Source organism: Cetorhinus maximus, chromosome 18, assembly GCF_964194155.1.
Source record: "Cetorhinus maximus chromosome 18, sCetMax3.hap1.1, whole genome shotgun sequence".
Classification (NCBI taxonomy): Eukaryota; Metazoa; Chordata; class Chondrichthyes; order Lamniformes; family Cetorhinidae; genus Cetorhinus; species Cetorhinus maximus.
This window is the reverse complement of record NC_135896.1, coordinates 76,677,237-76,694,924: the sequence shown is the minus strand read 5'-3', so window position 1 is coordinate 76,694,924 and position 17,688 is coordinate 76,677,237. Positions and strand designations below refer to the sequence as shown.

Genomic DNA, 17,688 nt, shown 5'->3' with positions numbered 1-17,688 from the left:
GCGGTAGTCCCACCCTGTAACCTATGATACACAAATCTGCCCAGTCCCCGAACCACCCCCCAAAAAACCTACATGTCACAGATCCCTTTCTGGGACAGCAGGTGTCGGTGCTGAGCACATTGCGCAGCCCATGCTGTTAATGGTGTCTGTAATTCCCTGCTGTTGATTTATTCATCACTGCCACTGATCGGGTTACCAACATTAATAAAACTGAGTGTAAGATCCATGCCGGCTCACTTCTGCAGCCACAGTACAACTTCATTCTTAATGAGTTTACTGTCAAAGGACGAAAACATGCTGCACATACACATAGTCACGTGCATATGCTTGTACATTCATAGTCGCATGCGCATACTCACTCTCATACATATTCATATACATGCTCACTTTTGCACACACTTGTGCACGCACATTCTCACTCTTGCCTGCTCTTTCATACACATGCACTCACATACCCATTCTTACATTCTCTCGTACACTCGCACAATCCTGTTTTAAGACAGAGTTTAATAGCGCTTCCAGTAATTCAGACCCTAAGTTGTGGTTTTAAAAATCATATTCTTGTACTTATCAACGTTTTAGGAATCTAGGGTCACAATCAGAGGCTCCCAGTGCAGTTACACCACAGGTTAATACAAACTAAAGCTCCCTCTACACTGTCCCATCAAACACTTCCAAGATAGGTACAGCACCGGGGTGGATACAAAGGAAAGCTCCCTTTCCCCCTCACCCAGGTTACAGCAGCGTGAGCACTTGAGAGTGGTAGTGTTTGGGAGAAATCATTGGCAGCATCTGCATGCACTTGCTGCTGACATTTCCAGTATAAATTCTCCTTGAGTCTACATTTATTAATGGAGACTGCCCATGTACCCTTGCCTTGCTGTAATTACATATGAACATAGGAATTAGGAGCAGGAGTAGACCACTCAGCCCCTCAAGCCTACTCCGCCATTCAATAAGATTATGGCTGAACTTTGGCTGATTGTAACCTCAACCCCACAATCCTGCCAACCCCTAATAACCTTTCACCCCCTTGTTAATCAAGAATCTATCTAGCTTTGCCTTAAGAATATTCAAAGACTCTGCTTCCACTACCCTCAGAGAAAAAAATTCCTCCTCGTCTCTGTCTTAAATGATTGACCCCTTATTTTTAAACAGTGACCCCTAATTTTAGATTCTCCCACAGGAGGAAACATCCTCTCCACATCCACCCTGTCAAGATCCCTCAGGATCTTATATGTTTCAATCAAGTCACCTCTTACTCTTCTAAATTCCAGAGGATACAAGCCCAACCTGTCCAACTTTTCCTTATAAGACAACCCGCCCATTCCTAGTATTAGTCTAGTAAACCTCTAAACTGCTTCTAATAAATTTACACCTTTCCTTAAATAAGGAGACCAGTGCTGTGCACAATATTCCAGATGTGGTCTCACCAATGCCCTGTACAACTGAAGCGTAACCTCCCTACTCTTGTAATCAATTCCCTTCACAAAAAATTGTAACATTCTATTAGCTTTCCTAATTACCTGCTGTACTTGCATACTAGCCTTTTGTGATTCATGTACTAGGACATCCAGTTCCCTCTGAATCTCAGAGCTCTGCAATCTCTCACCATTTACATAATAAGCTTTTTCATTCTTCTTGTCAAAATGAGCAATTTCACATTTGCCCACATTATACTCCATTTGCCAGATCTTTGCCCACTCACTTAACCTATCTATGTAGCCTCCCTATGTCCTCTTCACAATTTACTTTGCTACTTATCTTTATGTCGTCAGCAAATTTAGCAACCATTCCTTTGGCCCTTCATCCAAGTCATTTATATAAATTGTAAAACGTTGAAGCCCCAGCACTGATACCAGTGGCACACCACTCATCACATTCTGGCAACCAGAAAAAGACCCATTTTTGCCAACTCTCTGCTTCCTGTTAGCTAGCCAATCTTCTATCCATGCCAATATGTTACCCCCTACACTGAGAGATTTTATTTTCTGCAGTAACCTTTGACATGGCACTTTATGAAATGCCTTCTGGAAATCTAAGTACAGTTCCCCTTTATCCACAGCACGTGTGACTCCTTCAAAGAAGTCCAATAAATTGGTTAAACATGATTTCCCTTTCACAAAACCATGCTGACTGCCTGATTACCTTGAATTTATCTAAGGGCCCTGATATAGCATAATAGATTCTAACATTTTCCTTATGACAGATGTTAGGCTTATTTGCCTGTAGTTTCCTGCTTTCTGTCTCCCTTTTTGAATAAAGGAGTTACGTTTGCTATTTTCCAATCTAATGGAACTTTCCCCGAATCTAGGACATTTTGGAAAATTAAAACCAACGCATCAACTATCTCACTAGCCGCTTCTTTCAAGACCTTGGGGTGAAGTTCATCCGGACTTGGGGATTTGCTCAATACCATTTCCCCGGTGATTGTAATTTTCCCCAGTTCCTCCCCCTCTTCCATTTCCTGATTTACAGCTATTTCCGGGATGTTACTTGTGTCCTAGGCAGTGAAGACAAAGCAAAATACCTGTTTAATTCATCCACCATCTCCCTGCTTTCCATTATCCATTCCCCAGGCGCACTTTCTATAGGACCAAAGCTCACTTTGTTAACTCTTACTTAAATATCTATAGAAACTTTTACTATCCATCTATATATTCCTAGCTAGCTTTCTCTCATACTCTAATTTTTCTCTCATTAATCTTTTTGTCCTTCTTTGCGTAATTATATGCTTTTTCTTTTAAGTTTGATACTGTCTTTAACATTTTTAGTTAACATGGATGGTGGGCCTTCCCCTTGGGAATTTTTCTTTCTCATTGGAATATATAAATTCTGTGTATTCTGAAATATCCCTTTAAATGTCTGTCACTGAACCTCTATTGACCTATCCCTTATCCTCTTTTGCCAGTTTACTTCAGCTAGCTGTGCTTTCATGCCCTCAGGATTGCCCTTATTTAAGTTTAAAATACTAGTCTTGGATGCACTCGTTTCTCCCTCAAAATGAATGTAAAATTCAATTGTTATGATTGCTGCTACCTAAGGGTGCCTTCATTGACGTTATCAATTAAACCTATCCTGTTGCATAGTACCAAACCTAGTATAGCCTGTTCTTTGTTTGGCTCCAGAACTAAGAAACTATCCCGAAAACATTTGATGAACTCCTCATCTATGCTACCTTTGTCCATCTGATTTTTCCCGTCTTTCTGTAGATTAACATCCCACATGATTATTGCAGTACCTTTATGACAAGCTCCCATTATCTCTTTTAGACCCTGTCCTACCGTGTAGGTCTGGTGTAGGCCTGTACACTGCTCCCACAAGTGACTTCTTGCCATTATTATTTCTCATTTCAACCCAAACCACTTCTACATCCTGGTTTCCTGAACTTGAGTCATCCCTCTCTAATGTTCTAATACCATCATTAATTAACAGAGCCACCCCTCCACCATTTCCTAACTTCCTTTCCTTCCTAAATGTTACATATCCTTCAATATTCAGGTCCCAATCTATGTCATCCTGTAGCCATGTCTCTGTAATGGCTATCAGATCATACTTATTTATTTCCATTTACGCTATTAGTTCATCTGTTTTGTTTCGAATGCTACGTGCGTTTAGATACCAAGCCTTTTGTTTTGTCCTTTTATCACTTTTGCAGCATCTATCCTTATCTGCTGATTTACTCTTAGATTTGTACTCTTTTTCCCTTCCTGTCATGGTTAGTTTATCATTTCCCATATTAATATCTTTCCCTCTTGCCTTGTCTCTACTCTTTGATTTACCACATCCTTCCCAAATTTGATCCCTTGCCCCCACTATTCAGTTTAAAAACCCTCTCTACTCCCCTAGTTATGCAGCTTGCAAGGACACCAGCCCCAGCACGGTTCAGATGTGTACTGTCCCAATGGTACAGATCCTACTTTCCCCAATACTGGTGCCAGTGCCTCACGAACTGGAACCCACTTCTTCCACACCAATCTTTGAGCTACGCATTCACTTCTCCTATCTTATTTGACCTCTGCCAATCTGCACGTGGTTCAGGTAATAATCCAGAAATTATTATCGTTAAGTTTCTGCTTAATTTGGTGCCTAGCTCCTCATACTGACAATGCAGACCCTCCTTCCTCATCCTGCTTATGTTGTTGGTACCCACATGCACCACAACCATTGGATCCTCCCCCTCCCACTGCAAGTTCCTCTCCTGCCCTGAGCAGATGTCCCGAACCCTGGCACCGGGCAGGGACTCTCGCTCTTTGCTACAGAGAACAGTGTCAATCTTCCTCGCTATACTGCCTCCTACTGCCACTACATTCCTTTGTGCTCCCCCTACTTGAATGGCTTCCTGTAGTACCATGCCACGGTCAGTCTGCAGCCTCTGCTCTCATCCAAACAAGTTGAGAGAACCTCAAACCTATTGGACAATTGCAGAGGCTGACACTCCTGCATTCCTGCTACCAGTGTAGGCGCTGCAATATCACTACTGCTGCCAGAAAGCGTAATTGCAGCAAGGTATGTTTACAGATGTAGTTCCCATTATGAATGTGGACATGAGGACAGGGTGCATGACTTTTAAATGAACTGCATCTGCACTGCTTACCTCGCTTTCTAACCCTGTTTTATCTGCAGGCTCCCAGTGTGCAAGGCCATGGGCCATCAACTAGTTGTTAGCCACCGTTCAGCTGCCAAGAGCTCCAGATCTTTAGGAAGACTGGGAGGACACATTGTGGTTACAGGATCATACTTGCAGCTGTACCCAGCACCAAACCAGAATTGGTCACCTGGTTTCAGTTTCAAGCTGCAGCTGCCATGGGATTAGAATTTAGTTGCCTCATGGGTCTATGGATGTCTAACCAGCTCACAAGAATCATATTGCTATAATTACTGGTGGCTATGTGTCACAAGGTTAGGTATGAGTTGAAAGACCACGTTTTTTGATGAGTGTTGTTTCTTTCTGACAGAAAAAGAAGGAGGATGGTGAGAGCACTGTAAAGAGGAGGAAAGAGGGGTGGACTATGTTGACACCATCATTAGCATCTGCTGATAACTCCAATATGTCTTCAGGAAACCTGTCAGCAGATGGAGAGGAATCTTTCATCAGCGTGGACTCAGCGATGCCCAGCCCTTACAGTGAGGTAATACAGCACTAAACTGAGCCTCTTAATGGAGGAGCTGAGCATAGATCTGCAGAGGGACTTGAGATCTAAGGACAGCCACAGCTGCATGGATCTCACTCACATTATTTGGATCTTGTTTTTTTTATTCATTCATGGGATGTGGGCTTCGCTGGCTGGGCCAGCATTTATTGCCCATCCCTAGCTGCCCCTGAGAAGGTGGTGGTGAGCTGCCTTCTTGAGCCACTGCAGTCCTTGTGGTGTAGGTACACCCACATTGCTGTTAGGAAGGGAGTTCCAGGATTTTGACCCAGTGACAGTGAAGGAACAGCAATATATTTCCAAGTCAGGATGGTGAGTGACTTGGAGGGGAACTTCCAGGTGGTGGTGTTCCCATCTGTCTGCTGCCCTTGTCCTTCTAGATGGTAGTGGTCGTGGATTTGGAAGGTGCTGTCAAAGGAGCCTTGGTGAATTCCTGCAGAGCATCCTGTAGATGGTACACATTGCTGCTACTGTGTGTCAGCGGTGGAGGGAGTGAATGTTTGTGGCTGTGGTGCCAATCAAATGGGATGCTGTGTCCTGGACGGTGTCAAGCTTCTTGAGTGTTGTGGGAGTTGCACTCATCCTGGCAAGTGGGGAGTATTCCATCACACTCCTGACTTGTGCCTTGTAGATGATGGACAGGCTTTGGGGAGTCAGGAGGTGGGTTACTCGTCGCACGATTCCTAACCTCTGACCTGGTCATGTAGCCACAGTATTTACATGGCTAGTCCAGTTCAGTTTCTGGCCAATGGTAACCCCTAGGATGTTGATAGTGGGGGATTCAGTGATGGTAATGCCATTGAACATCAAGGGGCGATGGTTGGATTCTCTCTTGTTGGAGATAGTCATTGCCTGACACTTGTGTGGCGTGAATGTTACTTGCCACTTGTCATCCCAAGCCTGTATATTGTCCAGGTCTTGCTGCTTTTGGACATAGATTGCTTCAGTTTGCAGAGGTAATGGGACTGCAATGGGAAAATTGAGACAGGATGTCCTTTGGGGTTTGGGTCTGCTTTTAAAGCAGTCAGCAAGAAGACTGATAGACATGTTGGCCAGTGCTCTAAATCCCAAACAGTTCCTGGAGTAGACAGCACTTACTACTGTATGGGGATGGAGAGTCAATCCATATAGAGCAATGGGGTCACCTGCCACCACCAGCTGACACCAGACCTATCATCAGTCCTTTCCTGCACGCCCTCAGTGACTGGTCTGAGAGATGGTTCCCACCTTGCAGCAAAGTTGGATGGGGGTATTTGGGGAAGGAGAATATCTGGGGAAAAGTCTGTCTCTCCAAAAAACATAATACGGCAAAGGAATACTTGAGGGGCAAAAAGCCCAGGATCAGTTAAATAAATGGCATAATATCAACAAAGGAATGTGCCTGGGATCATTTAGAGAAGTATCCTGGAAATCAGGCAGTCTGGAATCCTTTAAAGGAATAGGAAGAGAGACAGGTGAATGAAAGAAACAAAATAGATAGAAAATATTAAGGAGGGAGGGGGAATTTTGCACTTCAGAAGTTGTTGTGATAATTCATCTTGTGTCTGTGACCCGTGCCCTGGTTCTGGTCCCCAGACTCCAATTAATTTTATCACTTTGGGGCAAAGTGAAGCTGTTAGCACAGGAGTTTCACTGGATAGGTAACTGGAGAGCCCAAATAAAACATGTGCACAGTGTGTAGTTAGTACACTGTGCAATCAGTGTTTATTGTTAATGGTTTAGAAACTTAGAAAATGGGACTGTTTCACCAAAAGTTCATGTGGCTCATGCTTTCCCTGTATTGGAAATAGATGGGATCTTCTTTATCAAAAAGGTGTTTTGCACTGAGATTTTGTTATTGAAGATTGGGAAATTAGACCAGCTTCATGTGATAATTAGATGTGGTTTTGATCCCCTCTCTCTCTCGCATGCACGAACACACACTTCAACATACAGGCAGAATATCCTACTGCTCTGTTTGACCCATGTCACTATCCAGTGTAAATGGGAGTTCCTACACAGGGACCAAAGATACAAAGAATGGATTGTCAGTTGCATGCAGTGGTTTATTGGGATTTAATGATGTGCAGTGCACAGCTCCAAAAGCATGCAAGCTCTTGATATAACCTGTACCCTCTGTCCCCATAGATTTCCATGAGCAGTGAGCAGCACACCGGATCTATTGCACCTGATGAAAGCAGCAGTGACCTTGTGATCGTGGACGACCCAACATCAGCATCGCAGTCTAGAGCGACCAATTCCCCAGTCTCCATTGCAGGCTCAACTTCAGACCATGTGAATGGTATGACATACAGGAAGCTCCTGGTGCGTCGTGTAACCCATCCTTTGCACCAAATGTGTTGCTGGGAACATAGTTGATTACTTTGTAACCTTGGATTAAAGTCGGATGTCGTTGCGTGACTTTGAGTCACCCGGGGCAGTGATCGTCACCCGTACTGTTTAATTGTCTAGTTTCCTGTTTGTTTTGTTGTACCACTCAAGCTTGTGATTATAAATAGAATTAGCAGCTGGGGATTAGTGGGAGGCAGGAGAACAATTCAGCTGTGATATCAGTCCAAAGTGTCGATTTGTAATCTTCCCCTCAGCACTTGGTGAATTGTTTTTTCATATCCTGCTAGTAATTCTATATATGTGTCTGCATGTGTGTATGCCTATATATTCGCATGTTTGTGTGACTTTACATCTGTCCACGGGCGTATATCTGCATGTGCGTTTGTATGTTTATATCTGCGCTTGTCTTTTTTTATTCATTCACGGGATGTGGACATCGCTGGCAAGGCCAACATTAATTGCCCTAGAGAAGGTGGTGGCGAGCCACTTTCTTGAGCCGCTGCAATGTAGGTACACCCACAGTGCTGTTAGGTAGGGAGTTCTAGGATTTTGACCCAGTGATGATACCGGTGCCTCAGTTGATTTGGGCTGGTTTTATTATTCTTAGACTTTTTCTTGCAGTTAGATAAAATTGAGTGGCTTGCTAGGTTATTTGAAGGCAGTTAAGCGTCAACCATGGTGCTGTAGATCGGGAATCAAATATAAGCCAGACCACGTAAGCACTGCAGTTTTCCTTCCCTAAAAGACATTAATGTCTGTATATTTATGTATGTATATTTCTATACCTGTGTTTGTGTGTGTGTCTGTCTCCATGCGTGTACATGTACACATCTGTATTGCGCACGTGTACATTTTTCACTGTGCTTCCCAAATTCCACCCTTTATCAATAAATTGCACAATCTGTAGTCGTTGTCAGTCCCACCATGGAGTTTGCTTTTATGAACTGAGAAACTTCATGTTAGCCAGATGTATTGGTTACTTTTTAGTTTTTAATCCTTTCGTTTGCTGGCATTCACTTCCCAAATTTCTACCACATGTGCTCCATGCCGTTTTTTACCTTTTGCTTTATTTCTGTCATTGTCACCTCAATGGATATTGTGTTATCGGATGCTGATTGGAGTATAAATGCCCCAAAGCCATACAGTAGTCTCTTAGAAACCATCAGAGATACAGGGTAATGGAGGGCATTGCTGGGGGGCCGTTCTGTCATTTTAGCTATGGGTAGGCTGAGACATTGATTAGTCTGTGCAATCCAGAAGCATCTTTTTACCCTCAACAACCCTCCCCTACTGGGGAGATTCTCAGCCAGAAGGACACACTGGGTGAGTATGTAGTGGGGAAAATACGAAAGGTGAAAAATTGAACAGGCTATATTCAGTGCAGTACGGAGGGGGCTGATATTGTTCATAAAACAGAGACATGGGCCATTTTTCCCCCTTCTCCCCTGGAGATTGATTGGGCAGCCGTTGGTAGCTGTGGCTTCATGCACCTTGTGGCAGGCTTTGGACCCTACCTGACAACTCTTAATGTGGGCGCGTGTCTGAGTGAGTACAGCAGTAGAATAGGCACCATGTTAGAATTGTGGACTGAATTTCTGCCTTTTATATCTGGGGTGACGATGCATGAATCTCCTTATTTTGCAGGTGTTTCGCAAGACAAGTCTGGTATTAACATGGGCCCTTCAGGGAGGGGCAGGGGCCGTCCAAAAGGATCTGGAAGTACATCAAAAGGTTCAGGGAAAAATCGAGGGCGCAAGTCCACTGCTGGCAGTGCTGCAGCGATGGCGGGAGCCAGGGCAGGTGCAGCAGCAGCTTCGGCTGCTGCATACGCTGCATACGGGTACAATGTGTCCAAAGGTAAGGAACAGGTTGAACACCTGATGGAAGCGCTCTACAGAACAGTGGTAGCACTTGTCAGCCTTGGAACAGTGGTAACGCTCTCTCCCATTAATGACTCTAAATGCAATGTCAACCTTGGCACACTTGTAGTGCGCTCACCTCTAAAATAGCTTCAAGTGGAGTTCGTTGCTATCAATTTTCATACTATGTCCAATTCAACTTTGGTTTCTCGCTAAAGTCAGTTTGAAATTCCCGTTTTTGTTCAGCCATTCAGATGGCATTTTATTGAGAAGTTGGACATGATCACATCATGAATGATGAGCCTTTCATAATATGGATAACAAGATCAGATTTCTTAGCAGCACCCTGGATGCAGGGAGCTTGAAACAGGTACTTGCCTATCTGTGGTAGATTAATTAAAGCAGGACTTTAATAATGATGATGATGATGGTAACTTTGTTTAAAATTATATATTTTTGAATGCAGAGTACACACCATGTTGACAAAACAACTACTGGAGGAATAAAAAGCATGGGTGGTGGTGAACAATCAATTCCATCCCGCCTAATGGTTTTGTTTCTTTGCTTCTTGAAGCCAAACAAGCTGATTAATGAATCGTCAGTATCAAAAGTGTCAGATGGAATCAAGCTAGCTTATATACATGATAGATTAAAGTGCTATTCATTAAATTCATTTGTTTTTCCCCTATGTTACTGAGGGTGAGGTTGAACACATTGAGTTATTAATCAGTCAGAGTGTTTTATGGGACAGTATAGAGCAGGCTTGTCCAACCTTTACATGTTCGGGGTGGGGGGACCACATTTCAAAATCTTCTCACCAGAGGGGCGGATGAGCAAATTTCAGAAAGATGTTTGGCACAGCATTAAACGTGAATTTTTTTTAAAACCGAGGAATGAAAAGAAACAACTTGCTGAGCAAAAAAAACAATAGTAAATAAAGATGAGCATTAGAGTGTAATAAGGTGTGTGTCTGTGTCTCCAGCTCTCAATCTCAGGGTGCTGACTCATCACCCACACGCACTGAGTGTGAATGAGAGTGCATGTTGGTGTGTAGGGGTGAGGGTGAATGAGAATCCTGATACTGGGAGTGAGCTAGACTTATGCACACACTCTGCCTCTACACACACATTCCCCTAATAGTTGCTCGCTCTCTCTTTGTCTCAATCTCTCTCTGTCACTCTCCACCCGCCCTCGCGCCCCTTTGCACACAGTTTCCAATCACGCAGTAAGACGCCAGTGGCCTCCACTCCCCGGTTCGCCTTACAACCCACCCACAACTGCCTGCGAAGGGTCATACAGACTCGAAACATTAACTCTGTTTCTCTCTCCCTTTCAAACTTATCTGTTTTACCGGCATTTTGAAGACTGACTCTGGGGGGCATAGAGGGCCTCCGCGGGCCAAACGTTGGACGAGCCTGGTATAGAGGGACCTTTACTCTCTATCTAACCCATGCTGTAATTGCCCTGGGAATGCTTGATGGAACAAGTAGAGGCAAATTTATGTGACCTGTATTGTGTCTGCCTTAAATGTATTTGATGCTGACAATCAATATGATACTCGTGCTAAATTGCCAGCACTAATATCCCTCATTATGGTGAGGGAATATTCAGAAAAATGATGAAGATTTGTAGTTTAATTGTGTTTATATTTTGGATTGTGTGTGTTGACTGTTCCCATATTTTCTCTTCAATCTCAAGGAATGGCAGGAAGTGGCCCTGGGCAGTCACCCCTCTCCCGGCCAACCAGCACCGCCACCTTCGGAATGATGAGCACCTCACCCTTGAGCTCTCCTCACAGCCTGTCAAACAGTGTCCCAGGAACACCGCAGACCCCGACGGACACCAGCACGCCTTCTCCGTCCCCCAGCAAGAAGGCCAGCAGAGGCCTGGTTCAGCCCCCAACTGTTGGGGGCCGGTAACCATGAACAGTACTGGTGTGGGTGGGGGGAGGAACAACTACAGTGAGTGGGTGGAGAGGGGAGGTGAGTTGCAAGACTTTCATGTTTAAGGGTTTAAGAGTTTGTTTAAAAAGCCTAATAAGTGAAATCATGGAGAAGCCTTTTCCCTCTTAATGATGTGTACATAATGTTTACCAGGAGAGCACAGAATCCTTGTTTGTTTCTTTTTGAATGTGCTATTTTTTTATAGATGAACTTGTAAATATGTACAAAAAAATAAGAAAAATCAAACAGAAACTGCTATCTTTTACTAACCCGACAGAGACTGGTGAGAATCCAGCCACGTGATGAATAGTAATTTTATGGAGAGATTGTATGCGTGTGAATTTTTACTAGTTTCCAGTGCTGAGAGGTAAACATTCTGAAGTCCTTGTGTTTTAATTTGCAGAGGCGGAAGCTATTTCCCCTTGAGAACAGAAGCAGCATTCAGCTTCCCGCACCCTCCTCCATACCTCCTCCTTCCTCATACCACTGTAACATTTGCATCAGTCAGCTGCTGGTGACTGCAAGTGGCACCTGCTCAATAGCTGTGCTGCCCCCAGACTGGCCGGGAGAAGTCTCCAAGTGCAAGTCCGAGTCTGCTGAGTTTTGGCAGTCATTGCACATCAAGGATTGTGAACTGCAGCATCCAGTCTGTGTTCTCACTCCCATTAATGCTGGTTTAAAGACCCTGGGAATCAGTTAGTGCTAAAAAGTAGAACTTACTGTTGGAAATTCTCAGTCGTCCTATCAGTCAATAGGAGGAAGAGGGCAGGTGATAGCTCCTTTCTGTGAGATACTGACAGATCCACTGTGAATTTCCAGCTCTCTTTCAGACAAAATACAAAGCGCGCCATGTAGCAACCTCATTGAAAACTTCCAGCAGTGCCTTTGAGGCAGTGACTGGTCCAGGATTCACCTTGTGTAGCACTGGGTTATTGCTGTGTTACTGCAGGTAGCAGCAAACACCAATACACGGAGATCACAAAACAAGGGAAGGGGGATCTGCAATATCCATAGGAAACACTTAGGAACCCCTGTTTCCAGTACAGGTATTAGCAATACACAACATGACAACTACTGGATATCCCGACCCCAAATTATAGGATATAATGATTCAGAAACACTCTGCACAGGATGTTAACTGTCTTGGTAAGCCTGAAATGTGAGGAGTTTTTGTAAAGTTTTAAGGAAACATTCCATGGCCAATGCAGTGCTGCTCCCTGACATTCCAACATGCTATATCATGGACTTGGATTGATTTCTGCAGTTCATCACACAAGTTCCCAATTTCTCCTGCATTGCCTTTAAGAGGAGGTGCTGAAAAGAGCCCAGATGTGTACAAACAGTACTTTGCCACTCCATTATAGTTCCAGTTGTGTATAGACAGTGCTGTATCATTTCACTAAAACTCCATTGAAATGATAGCACCAGTGCAGAGGGAATGGGCCCTGATTTCCTTTAGATCACTGCTGACTATGCAGGAGCTGTGTCCCTTTTTCAACTTTCTTTATTTTGATTATAGTTTGATATTTGGGAACTTAATTAATCTCAAGTTCCTTGCAGAACTAAAACTAGATAAACATGCTAGTCACTGCACTAGAATAGTGAGTGTGGTCTAACTACAAGACTCCTCCCTCTCACCCCACGTTGTCCCCTCTCGCCCCACATTGCCCCACCTCCCCACATTCCCTGCCTTTCTACAACCCCGTCTCCCTCTCTCTCTTCCTCTCTCAAACCCACATCACTCTCCACCCCTTGTCTCTCTCTACCCTCCTGTCACTCTCCACCCCCGTCACACTCCCCTCCCCCACGTCTGTCTCTCCCACCTCCTGTCCCATGTGTGTGTCTGTCTCTCCCCCTGACCCACAGGTGTGTGCATGCCCCTCTCTCCCTTCCCAACGTGACCCTCTCTTTCCCCCACACCCATTATCTCTTCCCTGGTCTCCCTCTCCCCACATCCATCCCATCCTCTCTTGTACCTCTCTTGACCTCTACCATCTCTCTTCCTGCTCTTTCCCCATCTTCCCAGTCCAATCTCAGCCGAGCCTCTATCTGATTTGAGATGTGGGCTTTTGAGGCACAGAATTACCCTCCTGAGACCTGCCCTCTGTTTAAATATTCAGCCAGACCCCTGGGAGAGGCAGTTCACCGCCCATTGGAAAAACTAAAACTGAGCAAAAGGAGGGAAGAAAATAGAGGCTGTATTTTAAAATAAATAGTAAATGTATTGTAAATGAGTGGAAACTATGCAGTATTTTAAATAGCAAAAACAGATTAAGTTCTTTTAATGGTCTGAATTATATCAAGGTTAAAATCCAGAGTTTTGTATCTGCAGTTATCATTGATCCTTAGTTGAACCTAGTGTCCTTTCCCTGTGCTGCAAGCCTTGGTGTTGCCTTACATCTCTGATTCACCGGCTGGTTAGTTTTTCCATCCAGTGGAATGGATCTGTTGAAAGATTCCATGTATAATTTAGGAGACATCGTTCTGCTTGTATGGGCAGCTCTGTGAGACATTGTGTGAACTGCCTCTTCCGCCCCCACCCCACACCAGCCCCCCCAGACAAATACAACAGATTTCCGTTCACTAACTAACCTGCAGAATAAACTGACTCGCCACAGTGCTGCAGTTTGATTATCTAAATCCTGGATAGCCATGTTAATTAGAACATCCAGGGTTGAGGTGATGGTGTAACACTCGAATCACATCCTTTATACTACTGTGCTTGCAGGTTGCGCTTAACTTGTTAGTGCATTCTTCTACTGGCTATGTACCTTTGCAGAGGTGTCAAGCACTGAGCTGCGACTCTAAGACCCAAAGTAGGCAGGATCTGCACCTACATGGGTATGTGAGCATCTTCCTTTAGCCAGTATAGAATGATGCCTGTTGCAGACAGTGTTGAGGTGGTAGAGGTCTAGCTGGGATCTTCAGGTCCTGTTTCAAGCTGATGCACTCTGCTCCTTGCGGTCAGGGCACATATTACATTATTACATGTTTTTTAAAGAGATTGAGTGACAGTTTCAGATTCATTACCCAGTTTGACATGTGGCAAAAATTGTAAACTGAGCACCCTGGGGCCTTATTTTAAGTTCAGTACTGGGCTACACTAGGAGCTTGACTTGCATTTCAGGGTGTACAATGGAAAAGGTTTGAGGAGGATGCATGGAGGAGGAGGCCTGTGTGGTTAATTGTACAATGTATGCAATACCAGTTCACTGAATCAGTTTCTTCCCCCACCCTCCCCTGACAGTGCGGGCTGGTTAACTGATTTATTTTATTGCAACGCCATAACTCAATGCACAATCAGTTAATGAAATCAGTCACAATTTGTGTTCAACCTTAGCAAAAATGATTCAGGTACAAGCAGTACAGTATCAGAATAAAATCAAAGTCTCTAAAGAGCTGCCGGTGTTTGTGTTTCTTCATGTAAGCTTAATTGTGAAGTAAAGATCTATAACAGTTCCTGCAATGGCCAATGTTAGAAAAGGAAGCCTGTAACTGGACTATACAGACCATGACTGCCCCAGATTTGATTCTTTGCCAATGCACAGCTAACTGCGTTCAGCTGGATAACAGGATGGGATGCAACAATTGGACAATGTGCACTGGGCTAAAGCAGTCAGTCAGGGTTTTCACCCTACAAGTGAAATGCTGTAGATGCTGGGAAAATTCAGCAGGTCCAGCAGCATTTGTAGAGAAAAGCAGAGTTAATGTTCAGGTTGATAACCTTTCATCAGAAATGAAGAGAGATAGAAATGTAAGAGTTTTTAAACCAGTAGGAGGAGGAGAGGGGCAGGATGAAAAAAGGTCTGTGATAGGATGGAGGCCAGGGAAGATTAAATAATAAAAGGTTTCATGATGCAACAGCCAAAGAGAGTGGTAATGGATATAGTAAAGAAACAAAGATTGTGTCCAAATGAGGCATGAATGGCTACTTAAGAACCATCTGAATGCAACGTGAAGGGATTAAAAGAAAAGATACAAGACAGGACCAACCCAGCAAAACGAAAGATAAAAGCAAAATACTGCGGATGCTGGAAATATGAAATAAAAACAAAAAATGCTGGAAAAGCTCAGCAGGCCTGACCGCATCTGTGGAGAGAGAAACAGTTAACATTTCGAGTCTGCACGACAACTCTTCAGAACTGAAGAGGAGTAGTAATGTGATGGAATTTAAGGGGGGTGGAGCAGGATAGAAGGTCAGCGATAGGTGGGGCGAAGGAGAGATTGACAAAGATGCCTTGGACACAAGAAAAAGGGAGTGTTAATGGTAGTGGTGAAGACTAAAAGAGATGCCGATAGTGGCATAAAGGTAAGGTAGCAGAATGTGTTTATAGCAAAACAAGGGCTGAGTTTTTCCAGGATTTTCTGTTTGTATTCCAGCAAAACGAATAACGAGGGAAAAAAAACAAGATGGAAGCAGAGGTTATAATCCGAGGTTATTGAACTCAATGTTGAGTCCAGAAGGGCTGAGTCAAAAGATAAGGTGTTGTTCCTTGAGTTTGTGTTGGGCTTCACTGGAACACTAGCAGACCATGGACAGAAAGGTCAGTATGGGAGTAAGGTGGAGAATTAAAATGACAAGCAACCGGAAGTTTGGAGTCGTGCTTGTGGACTGAACAGAGGGCTGCTGTAAAGCAATCCCCAATCTGTGTTTGGTCTCCCCAGTATAGAGGAAACCACATCATGAGCAGCGAATACAGCATACTAAAGTGAAAGAAGTGCAAGTAAATTGCTATTTCACTTGTAGGAAGGGAGGAGGCGAAAAGACAGGTGCTGCATCTCCTACACTTGCATGGAAAGGTCCCGTAGGGAAGGGAGTGGGTGTTGGGCGTGACTGAGTAGTGGACAAATGTGTCACAGGGGGAACAGTCCCTATGGAATGCTAAAAGGAGAGGGTAGTGAAGGATGTGTTTGGTGGTTGCATCAAGCTGGAGCTATCAGAAATGGCGAAGGATGATCTGTTGAATACAAAGGCTGGTGGGTTGGAAGGTGAGAACAAGGGGAACACTATCTTGGCTCTGGGAGGGAGAGGAAGGGGTGAGAGCAAAAGTGTGTGAAATGGATCACGCACAATGGGCCCTGTCCACCAGGCTGGTTGGGAATCATTGGTTGAGGAAAAAGGAAGACATGCTGGATGCACAGGTGAGGAAAATTGCATCATCAGAATGGAATGGAGGCCTAACAGGAAGCAAGGTGTGAGGCAGTGTAGTTGAGATAGCTGTGGGAGCTGTTTGTAATGAACATTAGTAGATAGCCGATCTCCAGAAATGGAGACGAGAAGTCGAGGAAGGGATATATCCGAGATGGACCAGATAAGGGAAGGGTGGAAATTGGAAACAAAGTCAATGACATTTTCCAGTTCATGGCGAGAACAGGAGGCAACACCAATGCAATCATCAATGTAGCAGAGAACAAATATAGAGGGGGCCAGTTTAGGACTGGAATAATGAATGTTCCACATACCCCACAAACCTGATCACTCAATGACCCTCTGCTTGGAAAGAAACAAAAGTTTTGCCATTGCTATAGTGTCTTTCACGACCACTGGCCATTCCAAAATGTTTTGCAGCCAATAAATTACATCTTGAAGTGTAGTCGCTGTTGTAATGTTGCAAAGCTGATGGCAGTGGATACTAGATGAGGACTGATTCCAGCTCATTTATGTTGCCTCCACATTTGAACAGCCTCCCAATATTAATTTTGTAGACTCGCAGGTGAAGAATGGCCATTTAGCTGAAATACTCAAGAGAGTCTTATGCCCATGTTTCAGTAACTCACTAGGGCCACGGAGTACAATGTGGGAAATGTGAGGTCAAGTCTGCACCAGTTATATATAATGTGAGCGAAGGAATTAGTCTAACATTTGTATACAATATGAGGGAAGGGACCTGTCTAACAGCTGTTTGTAATGTGAGAGATTGGATGAGTGTGTAACAGATGTTTATAATATAACAGAGGGCATATATCATGAAATAACTATGTAATATAAAGGGACAAGTGTAGAAAAGAAGGCTGGTGGTTGATAGAGGTCTTTGAAATTATCGAAAGGTTTGATAGCGTGGATACAGAGGGAATGTGGCCTCTTCTGGGAAAGGGCATAACTAGAGGCTGTCGATATAAGATGGTCATCAAGAAATACATTAGGGAACTCAAACTTATTCTTACCACTCGTTGACTGAATGTGGAACTTGCTGTATAGGGAGTGGTTGAAGCAAATAATGCAGATGCATTTAAGGGGAATTTAGCCAAGCTTTTGAAGGGGAAGAGAATTGATGGGGTGGTCATTTTCTGGATTGAATTTGTCCTATGTTTTGTGGACAAGGCATTTTTTCACTTTGTCAGGTAAATGTCAAGTGTTGTAGGTGAGTGTACAGGAACAGTTTGGCTAGAGGTGCTGCTAGT

At 43.9% G+C, this 17,688-nt stretch overlaps 1 protein-coding gene across 3 annotated transcripts in view; it reads left to right on the top strand.

Moving 5' to 3' along the window:
* The window catches only part of ino80 (INO80 complex ATPase subunit), a 199,588-nt gene extending 186,626 nt beyond the window's left edge, over positions 1–12,962 (top strand). For all 3 annotated transcript variants that reach the window (XM_078562944.1, XM_078562945.1, XM_078562947.1), the window contains exons 33-36: positions 4,959–5,132; positions 7,281–7,434; positions 9,129–9,341; positions 11,042–12,962. In XM_078562944.1, coding sequence (XP_078419070.1) covers positions 4,959–5,132; positions 7,281–7,434; positions 9,129–9,341; positions 11,042–11,262 — 762 coding nt within the window. In that variant the 3' untranslated portion in view covers positions 11,263–12,962. The remainder of the gene's footprint in view (positions 1–4,958; positions 5,133–7,280; positions 7,435–9,128; positions 9,342–11,041) is intronic.
* Positions 12,963–17,688: the final 4,726 nt, after the last annotated feature.